Below are 15432 nucleotides of genomic sequence, written 5' to 3'. Positions count from 1 at the left end.
TAAGGAGAAAATTGATCTTGCTTGATTATAACTTAAACCATTCTACAAAAAAACCCGCTTTAATTACCCCGAATATAATTACCTACATATCTTAAACTCCCCTTTCTTCTTACACAGGAGTTAGAATCCAAAGCGAAAGAGGAAGGCAACATGTCGAAGGCCCGTCGTATGAACAGGATCACGAAGCAGTACGCGGACGCCATTAAACAACATGGCGCGGGTCGTCCGATCAACACGGACGAGCTGCCCGCGCCCGCTGGCTTCGGCCGCTACCTACTGCCGGCAGACCTGTGAGCTACTCTTAAACATAGCTGTTAACCGCCCGTTACAAATCAAAAATGTTCCCACTGACCTTTCTGCATCAACTTTCTCATGGAAAAACAACACAGTCGCTAATCAGTAAAGTTGTAATTAGCAAATTAAAAATTTCTATTAAATATAGCTGTTACCCGCGGTTTCGCACTGGAATTCAAAATCGGAATAAAACCTCCTATGTTTCAATTCAGGTTATAACTATCAGTGTATCACGTTGCATTAAATCTGTTCAGTGGTTTTTGCGTGAAAGAGGAACAAACATCCAAACATCCTTAAACACTCGAGCTATCAAGTTTATAATATTAGTAGGATAATAGGATCTAAAAATGATTACTATAGTTTTAAACGAATGCTGTATTATTACATTAAAGCGGTAGTATCTGTTAATACATCTTTATTTTAGAAAGTTGTAAGGTTTATAAAAAAACAGTTTTTTCGTCATTCTTGGATGGTTGGGATTGTTTTTCTTATTCAATCATCATTTTACGATGTTTTTGCTGTAGCCATACTTTTATAGCATATCTGAATATTTTGTCTCTTGAATATTTTTATTGAAATCATTTTTACTTCTAACTTGTAAGGATTTTTTCTCTAAATGCGCTTTATTTCTCGTATTAGCAGCCGGTTGCTCCACCAGCACCCGTTGCTACCCCATCGTCCGAACGTAAGGTGACGAAAAACGAGCCACTTGCATACCTGTTGCAAGAACAGAGGAAATTCAAGGAAGCAGCACTATTCTTTAAGAAGAATGGTAAGTTAATTATATAATGAGATGTCCCAGTGAAAGTTATTTTGCTAACTAAATAGGTCTAGAGAATAAAAGGCTTTGTAAAATTGATGTTGTCCTATTCTCAAACCTTCCCTATATGCACACAAAATTTCATGGAAAACGGTCGAGTGGTTTCGGAAGAGTTCAATTACGTTACGTTCCCTCTGACAAAATTTATTAGCCAAAAATATTTTCGCCATTTATCCTAACTTTACTACCTCTCTCTCAGATAATATACCAGCAGCAAAAGGTCTACTCCGCATGGTGAAGTACTACGACCCTATAATAGAAGACGCACGCGCCGGCAAGAGAGTCCACCTTGACAATGTGGTCGTCATACCCTACTCTATGAGGGACCTTGAAGCACGGTATGTATTGAAATCATTTATGTTTTGAAACGTCCTCGGGAGAAGAGAAGAGAAGGAAGGAGTCTGTATTAAGTCTAATCAGGGTTGTAAATGATAGGGGTAGTAATTAGAAATAGTTTTTTTTTTGGTCTCATGTCTCCCATGGCAGAGAAACATCTATTTATTTTAAATATTTTTAGGCGCTAGTGTAGTGTCGTTTTATTTTGAACGTCATGTTTACCGCATCAGAAAAATATGCTCCTTTTTGTTTTAATTTTTCCCGTCCTTAACTTTTTTTCTTCCAGTTCTTAATCTTCATACAATTTGCCTCTGTTTTGATTGATTCCTTGCTCCCCTAGTTACGGCGGCGGCAGTAGCCACAGTACCGCGTGGGTGGAGGAGCTAGTAAACAGTGTGTCTCGGCCGCGGCGCCAGTCCACCAGCTCCACCACGTCGGGCGCGTCCAGCGGGGTGAGCGGGGCCAGCGGGGGCAGCGCGGGCAGCGGGGCAGCGGGGGCAGTGCGGCCAGTGGGGGCAGTCGCCAGGCCCCGCGGGCCTCGGGCTCGGGGCGCGGGCCCCGACGACGGCATCATGGCGGGCGCGCTCGCCGCCGACGCCTCCATAGACACGTCGGCCTCACACGACGAAGTCTTCTCCAGGCTGCAACACCAGCTGGAGCTACAGAGGCAGCTGTGCCAGGCTCACTACGAGCATAACATGAAGATCGGGAACATTGCGGAAGCGAAAAAGATTGAGCCCATGATACAGGATATCTCGGAGAGATTGGATGTCGCGTTTTTGGAATTTAAGTGAGTTTTTAACGATATTTTGAAAAGAGTAGAATAAAACAATATTTTAAAGTCAGTATTAATATTGAACTATCTTAACTCTCAAAAATAGAGTTTGATTTTTATTGATATCCAAAATCGGCTTTTATTGTAGTTTTCTTGAGCATGTAGCAAATGGTGTCAATACTCAAAGCCGTGACAACTAATTTTCCTCTTTTTGACTGTTCAAGATTAACAGAATATATTGTAGTTACATAAATAATAATAACAATCGTAGACCTTCCATAGAGTTTTTGTATTTTCTAAAAGAATTTTATTAAAAAAAAATATATTTTTCTCTTTACAGACGTCGCGGTGTATTACCAAGGTTCCACTATGAAATGCGGCAGTTTTCTATAGTGCAATGCAATACGCACCTTAGTGATAGTGACTTAGAGTTGACTATCGTGCGGGGGATAGCCTACAACGTGGCGAATCCCAAAGATATTGATACTTATGTCAAATTCGAGTTCCTTTTCCACAGGTAAGTCGTATTACTATATATATATATACTATATAATTCCTTATTTTAGATGATTTATGTATGTATTCAATGTTTAAGATAATAATAAAACATTTTTAATTTTATTTTTTTTTAATTTTTTTTTAATTTAAAGTTAAACAATCTTGGTTATCTTTTTTTTTCAAAATCATTAAACCGCGTTAACTCATTAAAATAAAACAGTAGTTTCTTTCTCTATTCTCTTTTGTAAGATTGTTTACCTTCATAAGTACTTAAATGATCTGAGTATAAATAATTATATTCCCTTCATTTTTTACACTTAGTTTAGTGAAATAACTAAGAGACTTTTCAAATCCCTCCTTTTGATCACGTTGATTTTTATATTATTCCATATTTATTTTAATTTAGAATTGGAAAATGAATAACTATTGTAGACCCATTACAAATACATTTACGATGCCAAAACAAAGAGCTCAATGCTAAATTATTCATGTCCTAACTTATACATAAAAATCTCTACAGGAAGCACCAGTATCAGATAGAACAGTTATAGTAAAGGACACAAACAATCCTGAATACAACCAGACATTCAACCTCACCATCAACCGCACCAGAGCTTGCCTGAGGGTGTTCAAACGACACGGTATCAAGTTCGAAGTCTGGTCGCGCGGGTAAGTAGCTCTTAACATTTAATTTAGGTAGGTTTAGATATAAGTAAGAACTTCGCATAGCAGCAAGCGTTAGCTGCTATGCCTAGCCTATTTCCAACTATGTTGGGGTCGGCTTTCAGTCTAATCGGATTCAGCTGAGGCAGCTGATAGGCAACTGCCTATCTGACCTCCTCAACCCCATTATTACCCCATTACCCCCATTGACACTTTGTAAACGAGCCACGATCACTAAACACTAGACATGCATAGATTAATATACATTTTCTAGCGACACTTAACAACGTGTAGTTTTTTCATATGGCAGTAATTGTTTTACCTTTAAGATACAAATAGCACAATGGCTAAAAAAAAGGAATATCTCTCTCATTGATGTTGTCTCCTACTGCCCATCGTGGCGGTATAATGGAACCTCATTTTGGATCCGGCGAGTAACCAACTATTTGTTTTCAAGACATGCTCATTATCATTATGATTAAACAACTAGCCTGAATTTGTATTTTTCTCCCTTTAATAGTTTTGTAGCTGACTTAGGTCTTTCATATCTGTTCTTCTATAAAGAAGGCCTACCAAATCCAATTTAAGATTAAATTCTCAACAAGTCATCTGCTTGAAGAACCTGTGTCCCCATGTATGCCTTTCAAAAGGGCCAGATTTCTTTCCTAGAAATTTGAAAGAGATACAAATTATATCTTAGCCTATAAATGGCCCTCTATTAGGCTTTCCCATGAGATGTGAGTATTGGTAACACTATGTGGTTGGGTCATTGCATATTTGGAATTCTATATTTCAGGTTATTTGAAAATAATAACGAATGAAGAATCATCACTCTTACTCTGATTTAGTGTTGAATAACAGGCGCCATCTAGCCCTTTTTTAGGAAACTATATCACATTAGCTTCAAAAGAAAAGACTTCTCAATCTTGGTTTCTTGTCCATAAATCTGCGTTCTCGAGAAGGTTTCTGCCTAAAATTATTTATTTGGCCAAGAAGGTAATGTAATTTCTTCGACTTAGGCTATAAAAGTATGGTGAACCATAAAGAAGTATGTCTAATGACGTCACTTGTCAGTAAGTGTGTACTGATAAGTGACGACACACGAACTAATTATACTTATTTAGTCAAATACTCAGGTTGGGAGAGGTTTGTAGTAGTAACGATTATCAAAATTAGTTGTGTAGGTTTTAATTGTTAAGAAGCATGTTATGTGTACATTAGAAATAGGACTTAACTTTTGTTTCTTACTAAACCTAGTGTTGGTTTTAGACCTGAATTGGCATGCATATAGCCTTTACCTACTAAACCGTAATACAGCTAAGGTTGACTTTTTTTAATGTCGTTTGTAAATACCTGGTTTTGTTAATTCTGTAGTTTATTTGGTCTAGACCAGATGCTTTCATTGTCCTAATCCTCTATTACCTCTTCTCAAAGATAGAAGATAGTTTAGTTTTTCTTGTTCTTGTGTCCGCCCACAATGAATGATCTTGTTTTTAATTTCTTTGCCTATTTGTAGTTAATACGTTCCATTTCAAATGTGCGTTTTATTTCCTCTCTATATCTTCCGTCTCTCATAAGGGTATTTTTTTTTCGATTTTTCGTTTTCCATACATCTACTGCATCTGGGTCTTTTCCGGTTTTCAAACATAAACCCATTACCCCATCCTGCCTTGCTTAACTAACATTTGGACTGCTATACTTAAACTCACTTTTTTCTTTTGGTATCCGAACTCCTATTACACATTCGCTCATATTTGCAGAAATCTTCACGGATTTTTTTGCCCTTTGGCAAGGTGTAGAAAGTACATTAAGATTGTGTGTCTGTAACTGTTAGATGGGCATGCATATCACATATAACATCACCGGGGTGGATCACTGTCTCCCTTATACTTGGGACCGCGGGAACAACGCAATGCCTGCCCTAGTTTCTTATTTTCTAACAAATTGTACAAAACTTCCATCTAGTCTATTAGTGTTTCGTACCGTAGTATGCTTTACGCCAGCTGTACTCAACCTGCGGCCTCGAATATAGGCAGACTTTACGATCAAAGTGTATTATAAACCATTCAAGATATCAATGAAGATCTCAAAAAAATTTTTGCTTGCGGCCCTCGACGAACACCTTGTCCAGATGAAAATTATTAGTCGCCCCTATGAGGCCGGGTTGAGCAGTGCGGCGGGCTAGCTTTGCCGGGCGCGGGCTGGCTTTGTCTAGCTCTGGCTGGCTTGTCTGGCGCGGGCTAGCTTTGCCTGGCGCGGACTAGTGCGGGCTGGCGCGGGTGTGTGTGTGAGGCTGGCGTGTGCAGGTGCGGCGGCTGCGCTGACGCGCTGTTCTGTTGCAGCGGCTGGTTCCGCAGCGACGCGCTCGTGGGCGCCGCCACCGTCAAGCTGGCGCCGCTGCAGGACCACATCACGCTGCATAACTCCTTCCCGGTAAGCTCGCGGGCTGGCTATATCAATATACTTCTAAATTTTACATTTCTTTTGTTTCTTCTTTCTCATTTCTTAAAAAAAAAAACTGAAACCTAAGGAATTAAATCCTTGTATAGCGAAGGGTTTCTCAAACATTCACACAGACACCCAAACTCAGGACAAGTATTCGTGGGTCACACAAACGTTTGTCCTACGCGGACCGAACCTGTGACGCGTCGCGCTCAGTGGGTTTGGCTTGGTGACCTCAACCACTCGGCTATCCGTGCCGTGCATTGGTATAGGAAACAAACAAAACGCGGGCAGTTTGTGAAAAAATATGACTTAACAACTAATAACTAAACGTCATACTCTTTTTCCAGTTGATGGACGGGCGTCGGCCTACAGGAGGCTCGTTGGAAGTCAAGCTCAACGTCCGGACGCCACTACTGCAGGAACAAGTCAAGACCACTCAGCATCGGTGGATAGTCATCGAAGATTAATCATAAGACTCCGCAAAAAGTATTCATACATTCATATAAATGTGGGCACTTGATACTTGTGCAAGCGCTTACATGTCACGTGACCAATCAGAAAGGATCGTTGTCTTAACGATTAGTCATTTGTTTCGGTTGTCAGTTACACGGAATAAAACACTATCAGTTTCTTAAGTTTATGAATTTGATCTGTTTATTAAACATTTTGTTGGTCAATCAAAAATCTTAACTAAACGTCGAGTTTGATTAGACATTTGATAGGTAATTAATTTCTTTACTTGTATTGACCAGTTTTGTAGAAACTATCAATTTATTCTTGTTACATACCGAGTAAAAAGCATGCAAATTGGTTTCTCTGAAGTAGGAGGATAATTGTCACAAACATAGAACAAACATCAATGGTTTACCTAAAACAGGTATTTTATTACTTAGCTTTGCGGTAAAGCGCACTATTATAAAAAGTAAAAATATATGTATGCAAATGTGTAAAAGAAATTGCGGCTTAAAACACGGAGTGAGATAGAAGTATACAAAATGGTAGGTAAGACAGAGATAGTTGTTTTTGTAACTTTAATAAAGATGCACTTCGTATATTACATGCAAATCATTTTGATTTAGATTTGTTGCTGAATTCTTCGGTTGTGGATATGCGCATAAGTGTAAATGTGACCTTTGTCGATATTACGTATCAAAAGCCAAAGCGACAACAACCTATACACAATAGCTGACTATAATAATTTGATAATGGTTAACAGACAGGGAGGTGTAAAGGGGGTTTACTTGAACCGACCGTGTGAGTCGCTCCTCGCTGCCTTTGCTCATAATTAAGGACTCTGGTTGGGTCCGAAACTAGTCGAGCTATCGCGATTAATACGTGAGAGGAAGGCTTTATCAAGAAAAAAAAGAACGTTGCTATTATAATATAGAGAACTGTTTCTTCAAAATTAAATCCATTTCGTGATGATAAATGTTTCGCACAGCGTTCGCAAGATGTATGCCCAGTATGATACAAGCTGTTGTGATTAAATATATAAAAAATGCATTTTAATGAGCAATATTTTGATGTAAATGGTGGGAAGGTTAGCTTTATCAAGAGTTGAAGGAGTGTTAATGGGTATGTTATGTAATTATATGTAAATAATCTTATAAATATTCACAAACTATATCTGTCTCTTTTTATCTTATTGCACTTCTAATTAGATTGAAAGGGACAGAAATATTATAACTTTTTTCTTTCAATACGTTAATGAACGAAGCTTTAGTGTTTAAGTCATTGTAAAATACGAAAATCTCAATATTACACGTCCAGCTATTTTCTCTATTTTGTTACTTGTAATGTTATGCGAAATTGAACTTTAATTGTGTAAGATAGAGTCTCAATTTCTTTATCATATGATGTTATGTTTTTTTAAAGCAAAATTTAGCCTTATGTATTAGTGATACGGTTCAATATTCACTGTTTCTAGCCAGTGTGGAGGCAAAATATAGCTAAAAGCAAAAATTAAATGAATTCAAGATGTTGTTATTTTTGTGTTATTTGAATTTTTGTTTATTGAATTAAGATTATTGTATAAAATCATGGATAATTCGTAAATTATTAATAATGGCAATGGCTTTCCAATTTTTCTATGTTGATGAAGTCCAAAACAATTTGACATATTTTTTGCAAATAAATAATTTATATTTTTATACAGAAGTAGTACACTATACACAATTTACAAGCATTTAAATTACAACACTTAGGAGTGACATTTTTACAAGTGCTATTCCTGCAAATGTATGGGAATAACAATTCTTGTGAAAAGGGTATTTCTAAAAAAGAATTGTTGAGTTCCATTACACAGATTTCTTAAAAATATTCTACACGCATTTTTTATTTTATCTCGTAAACAAAAAAGTGAAGATGTACAGTGAAATCAAATGTCTTGTGACGTCACTTACCAGTTCGCTTTTTACTAGCATGTGATGTTAGCAACCTTAAATCCTTTCAATCTTGCTTACTGTTAATTATGTCATAAAGTTAAAATTATGTATTAAATATTTATTGGAAATCTGTCTGACGCACTATACAGATTTATATTATTTGATTTAGTCAAATACCCTGTTCCATACATTTGGGTCATTGCTTTAAAAATGTCACTTGTCTAAGAGCGCAGATTGTCTAAAAGACAAATTGTAGCCGTGTAAGATATGAGACACGTTTTGGCGAATAATTCACGGAATACGTTACATTATTTATATTTAAGAATGTATATTTTAATGTTAATAAATGTATTAATAAAGATCTGTTTGGTTCTATTTCATTTAATATATCTTTTCTTTTATGTAACGAAACCCTATCACTAAGTTCCTCCAAAGGTTCCACTATCTGTCTGTCCGTCCTTCACTATCGTCCATCTTTCGTCGCCTAGCCAATTTGTTTTTCTTTAGCCTATCAGTACTTAACCCTCAGTGTCGCGAGTCCGACTCGGACTTGGCTGGTTTACTTTCTTTAATTTTAAACATAATCAGTTAAGTAAAAACCTAATTCTTTGGAGCCAAATATACATGCTAAAGTAATTACTGCATACACAAGGCAACGCAAATATCGAATTATATACCAAACAAAAAGCTTTCAAAGATGCATTTGAACCTCAAAATGTTTGTAAGGCAGTATTTATTAAGAATACTTAAAATCAAGTACCAAAGACTTAGTGCCCTCGCGCACGAAGGCTTTAAACAAATATAGTTAAAACAAGAATAAACCGGATTAAGTCACTAGTTAACTTCGTGAATCACTTATTATGAATATAGTTGCCAACTAGATACTGTCAATATGACCGCACGTGTAATATTTTTAACAAATATTTCTTATAGAATATTCTGGTAGAAACCGATCGAATCCAGTGTAGATAATGAGATGTCACGATATTCCAGCCAGTTTGTCCTACTAATATCAGAAACGCAGGAGTTTGTGTGTAAGGATGTTTTTTCATCTTTCACGCAAAAACAACAACGGATTTAGACGAAACTTGGTACACAGATAGTTTATGGTTAACAAATTGGATGGTTCATTGTTCATTGATGGCACATTTTAACTGTGAGGCAACTCTTTGTCTTAAGGACCATTTTAAAGCAACATAAAGAATTACCTTTTGATCCGAAAATCTGTGAATATAGAAAAGCTAAACCAGTGTGCAATGTATCCCGATTCACATACAGCTGGACACAAAATTTCTACCCTTTCCTTGGCCCACATTTGTATAATAACATAAATAAACGAATTAAGATCTATCCGCTGACAAATAAAAAATGTAAAAAAAGAACATGTATGTGGCTACAGGAACTTGACTACAATGCTACTGAAAGTCTGCTTAAACCCTTAAAATAAAATATTATCTACCATAAAAAATGCGCTCCCAACACAAATCTACACACGAACACATACACACACCCACACATAAACACACATAAACGCACATACAGTTTTAATATATTGTAAGTTTTTTTATCATTTTTTATGTACTACTTTAATTATTATTTTGTTTGTATATTCTTGTCCTGTTTTTTATTATTTTATTTAATTTCTGTGTTCAATTTACTTACTGTTAATACTCATCCAAATAATCACCTTTGTCAAAGGATTTGAAAGGATGCTTTCCTTTGTTTTGTAGATAATGTTTAAAAACTTCATTTTATTCTCAAAATGCTTTGTTTTTTTTTTTTTTTGTCTTAATGTTTCAAAAAATGTGTTGAAAATTTTAAATTTTTTATAATTTTTTTTATTGTATATATTTTTTTTTTCTCTTTTCCCTTTTCGCTGCTCTCTTTATTTTTCTAAATTTGCATTGTTTGTAGTTAAATACAAAATATAATGTGTATAATACTGGTGATCTGTGGCACAGGTTTTACCTAAAACAGACTCCAGTCTCTATGTCATATACAACACTTTTATGTAACCATAATTTTCTGATGATGAGAAAAATAAAGACATTTTTGATTTTTTTTTGGTTCTGCACGGATAGCTAAGTCACCAGCCAGCTGGTTGAGGTCACCAAGCTAAAGCCACTGCGCGTCGTGTCGCGGCCTCGATCCCCGCGTATTACACGCTATTGTGTGATCTAGCAATGCTTGTCTTGAGTCTGGGTGTCTCGGGCATTTAACTTGAATGTTTGTGAAAACCCCCGCTATAGGTTTATTTAATAACCATCGTGCGGGAGTTGTTTTTTTTTTTATAAAAAAGAAATACCTTTTTAAGGGATTTTCGACTTCATGTTCATTTTTGTACGTCGGTTTAACCGTTTCGGTCACTGTTTTCCGCAAACGTTACTCTGCGAAATAACTAGGTAGGTAAAGAGAAAACAAAACATTTGTTTTCATTAGATTTCTCACTTTAACATAAGGTATCAGGAAATCTGCAGGTTACCTAGTTAAAATGGATATTAGGTAACGTTCTCCATTCAAATAAGTTGAAATTAAAATAAAAGTATCAAAATAAGTTTCAGTGAAATACAAAAAGCGGCTCCGATTCTGCGGTGGCCCATGAGGGGATCGAACCCGCGACCTTCGCGTTGTTAGCACGACGCTCTAACCAACTGAGCTAATGGGCCACATGAACATTGATGTGAAAAAGCTGTGTAGTATCTTAACAAGACCCCGATTCTGCTATTTACAACGGCCGATAAATGAATGGCAATTGAATTAAATTTGAAATTAATCCTATTCTCTTGAGCTTTATGCCAACACAATAATTGAAAATTTATTTTAATTACCTTAAGTGTACCGTCCCACACTTTCTAATTATTGTGTAGAAAAAATGCTTAAGATAAAACGAAAAGTGTCGTTTTGAGCCAATTTACATTCATTCATCGGCCATTGGGGCCCTGTTCCGAAAATTCTGTGGACATTTAACTTTTTCCTTACAAATAGAAAACCTGTCAAGTGCTATTCATGTTTGTGACTCGTAGTGGGTCAACCCCTAGTGGGCTTCGCATAAAGAAAAACAAATTCGTAACAAAAAATGTGACCCATCAAATCCATGATTGTACCGACCATAGCTTAACCTCGATGTTTTTTTCATTATTTGCTGGTGCATCTTTTGAGTATGGAACCCTAGAAATCATTTGTATTTGCATTTGTGAAAATAAAATACAAGTATATTTTAACTCTGTACCACATAACAAATTATATAATAAACGCCAAAAAGTAATAAAAATACGTTTAAGTACAAATGGGATTACCATTATCATCGGGTGGTACGAGTATTAAGAATAAAGATTATTTGTTAACTTGAAAAGGGTTTTTATGTAAAATTATTGTTAATATTCGATTTAAAATATTCTTTTTCAAGTTTTAGGAAGCAGCTATGCTGTCTTTTATAAGCAAGATGATGTTTAACACACAAGTTAGTCTCTCCAGTCTCCTCTCAGTTCAATCATTCTCTTCATAGATGGCGCTAGTGGTCTGAAAGCGAAGCTGCTCGTATTAGAAGGTCTGTGAATTGTTTGCTACAATTATTTTTGATAATGAGAGTCAAAAAAGTACGTAGTATTTGAAATGAATATACAGACTAGACTGAACGAATAGCCGACTGATGACTGCACAAAACTCACTGTATGCGACGCGTAGCGGGTCGAACCCCAGTAGCATTATATGTGATTCACGAATACATATTTTAAGTTTGCATGTCTTTATGCAAATGACTTGAATGTTTATAAAACGTGAATCCAGACAGGATTTAGTGCTTTAGTTCGAGTTACATGATGATGATGCCTTTATTCTGCAAATATGGACATTCGGTATTCACAAAGATGACATGACCATATTCAACACACGTGCTACGAGTAGTCATTGTGCTACGCGTAGTCAATACTACCACGCGTAGTAGCTGACGAGGACCATCGAATAGCTTAACGTTTTCGTGTTTAATTAACATTAACAGGTACCCAGTGTTAACTTTTCTAAATGGCATCTTTTTATGGGTCTGTAATACAGTGAAATCAAATGTCTTGTGACGTCACTTACCAGTACGCTTTTTACTAGCATGTGATGTTAGCAACCTTAAATCCTTTCAATCTTGCTTACTTTTAATTATGTCATAAAGTTAAAATTATGTATTAAATATTTATTTGAAATCTGACGGACTATACAGATTTATATTATTTGATTTAGTCAAATACCCTTTTCCATACATTTGGGTCATTACTTTAAAAATGTCACTTGTCTAAGAGCGCAGATGGTCTAAAAGACAAATTGTAGCCGTGTAAGATATGAGACACGTTTTGGCGAATAATTCACGGAATACGTTACATTATTTATATTTAAGAATGTATATTTTAATGTTAATAAATGTATTAATAAAGATCTGTTTGGTTCTATTTCATTTAATATATTTTTTCTTTTATGTAACGAAACCCTATCACTAAGTTCCTCCGACGGTTCCACTATCTGTCTGTTCGTCCTTCACTAGTCTTTCGTCGCCTAGCCAATTTGTTTTTCTTTAGCCTATCAGTACGGAATCCTCAATGTCGCGAGTCCAACTCGGACTTGACCGGTTTAATTACTTTCATTTTAGACATAATCGGTTGAGTAAAAACCTAAGTCTTTGGAGCCAAATATACATGCTAAAGTAATTACTGCATACACAAGGCAACGCAAATATCGAATTATATACCAAACAAAAAGCTTTCAAAGATGCATTCGAACCACAAAATGTTTGTATGGTAGTATTTATTAAGAATAATTAAAATCAAGTACCAAAGACTTAGTGCCCTCGTGCATGAAGGCTTTAAACAAATATAGTTAAAACAAGAATAAACCGGATTAAGTCACTAGTTAACTTCGTGAATCACTTATTATGAATATAGTTGCCAACTAGATACTGTCAATATGACCGCACGTGTAATATTTTTAACAAATATTTCTTATAGAATATTCTGGTAGAAACCGATCGAATCCAGTGTAGATAATGAGATGTCACGATATTCCAGCCAGTTTGTCCTACTAATATCAGAAACGCAGGAGTTTGTGTGTAAGGATGTTTTTTTCATCTTTCACGCAAAAACAACAACGGATTTAGACGAAACTTGGTACACAGATAGTTTATGGTTAACAAATTGGATGGTTCATTGTTCATTGATGGCACATTTTAACTGTGAGGCAACTCTTTGTCTTAAGGACCATTTTAAAGCAACATAAAGAATTACCTTTTGATCCGAAAATCTGTGAATATAGAAAAGCTAAACCAGTGTGCAATGTATCCCGATTCACATACAGCTGGACACAAAATTTCTACCCTTTCCTTGGCCCACATTTGTATAATAACATAAATAAACGAATTAAGATCTATCCGCTGACAAATAAAAAATGTAAAAAAAGAACATGTATGTGGCTACAGGAACTTGACTACAATGCTACTGAAAGTCTGCTTAAACCCTTAAAATAAAATATTATCTACCATAAAAAATGCGCTCCCAACACAAATCTACACACGAACACATACACACACCCACACATAAACACACATAAACGCACATACAGTTTTAATATATTGTAAGTTTTTTTATCATTTTTTATGTACTACTTTAATTATTATTTTGTTTGTATATTCTTGTCCTGTTTTTTATTATTTTATTTAATTTCTGTGTTCAATTTACTTACTGTTAATACTCATCCAAATAATCACCTTTGTCAAAGGATTTGAAAGGATGCTTTCCTTTGTTTTGTAGATAATGTTTAAAAACTTCATTTTATTCTCAAAATGCTTTGTTTTTTTTTTTTTTTGTCTTAATGTTTCAAAAAATGTGTTGAAAATTTTAAATTTTTTATAATTTTTTTTATTGTATATATTTTTTTTTTCTCTTTTCCCTTTTCGCTGCTCTCTTTATTTTTCTAAATTTGCATTGTTTGTAGTTAAATACAAAATATAATGTGTATAATACTGGTGATCTGTGGCACAGGTTTTACCTAAAACAGACTCCAGTCTCTATGTCATATACAACACTTTTATGTAACCATAATTTTCTGATGATGAGAAAAATAAAGACATTTTTGATTTTTTTTTGGTTCTGCACGGATAGCTAAGTCACCAGCCAGCTGGTTGAGGTCACCAAGCTAAAGCCACTGCGCGTCGTGTCGCGGCCTCGATCCCCGCGTATTACACGCTATTGTGTGATCTAGCAATGCTTGTCTTGAGTCTGGGTGTCTCGGGCATTTAACTTGAATGTTTGTGAAAACCCCCGCTATAGGTTTATTTAATAACCATCGTGCGGGAGTTGTTTTTTTTTTTATAAAAAAGAAATACCTTTTTAAGGGATTTTCGACTTCATGTTCATTTTTGTACGTCGGTTTAACCGTTTCGGTCACTGTTTTCCGCAAACGTTACTCTGCGAAATAACTAGGTAGGTAAAGAGAAAACAAAACATTTGTTTTCATTAGATTTCTCACTTTAACATAAGGTATCAGGAAATCTGCAGGTTACCTAGTTAAAATGGATATTAGGTAACGTTCTCCATTCAAATAAGTTGAAATTAAAATAAAAGTATCAAAATAAGTTTCAGTGAAATACAAAAAGCGGCTCCGATTCTGCGGTGGCCCATGAGGGGATCGAACCCGCGACCTTCGCGTTGTTAGCACGACGCTCTAACCAACTGAGCTAATGGGCCACATGAACATTGATGTGAAAAAGCTGTGTAGTATCTTAACAAGACCCCGATTCTGCTATTTACAACGGCCGATAAATGAATGGCAATTGAATTAAATTTGAAATTAATCCTATTCTCTTGAGCTTTATGCCAACACAATAATTGAAAATTTATTTTAATTACCTTAAGTGTACCGTCCCACACTTTCTAATTATTGTGTAGAAAAAATGCTTAAGATAAAACGAAAAGTGTCGTTTTGAGCCAATTTACATTCATTCATCGGCCATTGGGGCCCTGTTCCGAAAATTCTGTGGACATTTAACTTTTTCCTTACAAATAGAAAACCTGTCAAGTGCTATTCATGTTTGTGACTCGTAGTGGGTCAACCCCTAGTGGGCTTCGCATAAAGAAAAACAAATTCGTAACAAAAAATGTGACCCATCAAATCCATGATTGTACCGACCATAGCTTAACCTCGATGTTTTTTTCATTATTTGCTGGTGCATCTTTTGAGTATGG

General features: G+C 35.7%; 1 protein-coding gene, 1 long non-coding RNA gene and 2 other non-coding genes across 5 annotated transcripts; 2 read left to right on the top strand and 2 right to left on the bottom strand.

Moving 5' to 3' along the window:
• The first annotated feature begins 272 nt into the window (after positions 1-272).
• On the top strand, positions 273-2746 carry LOC113507888 (coiled-coil and C2 domain-containing protein 1-like). Its single transcript, XM_026890829.1, has 5 exons — positions 273-290; positions 937-1066; positions 1314-1452; positions 1791-2240; positions 2566-2746. The coding sequence occupies exons 3-5, from the start codon at positions 1346-1348 to the stop codon at positions 2744-2746; spliced, it is 738 nt and encodes a 245-aa protein (XP_026746630.1). The 5' UTR covers positions 273-290; positions 937-1066; positions 1314-1345.
• A 418-nt stretch (positions 2747-3164) lies between these two features.
• On the top strand, positions 3165-8578 carry LOC113507887. 2 transcript variants are annotated; one of them, XR_003401932.1, is made up of 3 exons: positions 3165-3392; positions 5693-5819; positions 6179-8578. It is a non-coding gene; the product is annotated as an uncharacterized LOC113507887 (long non-coding RNA). The 2 variants fall into 2 exon arrangements; XR_003401931.1 differs by having other exon boundaries at positions 3188-3392; positions 5729-5819.
• Positions 8579-10807: 2229 nt separating this feature from the next.
• Trnav-aac lies at positions 10808-10881 on the bottom strand. The gene has a single exon. It is a non-coding gene; the product is annotated as a tRNA-Val (tRNA).
• A 3979-nt stretch (positions 10882-14860) lies between these two features.
• Positions 14861-14934, bottom strand: Trnav-aac. Its single transcript has one exon. It is a non-coding gene; the product is annotated as a tRNA-Val (tRNA).
• Between the last annotated feature and the right edge of the window lie 498 nt (positions 14935-15432).

The sequence above is a fragment of the Trichoplusia ni genome, unplaced genomic scaffold, assembly GCF_003590095.1.
Source record: "Trichoplusia ni isolate ovarian cell line Hi5 unplaced genomic scaffold, tn1 tig00003447, whole genome shotgun sequence".
Classification (NCBI taxonomy): Eukaryota; Metazoa; Arthropoda; class Insecta; order Lepidoptera; family Noctuidae; genus Trichoplusia; species Trichoplusia ni.
Note: the sequence above shows the minus strand (reverse complement) of the source record. Positions and strands in the feature narration are given on the sequence as shown.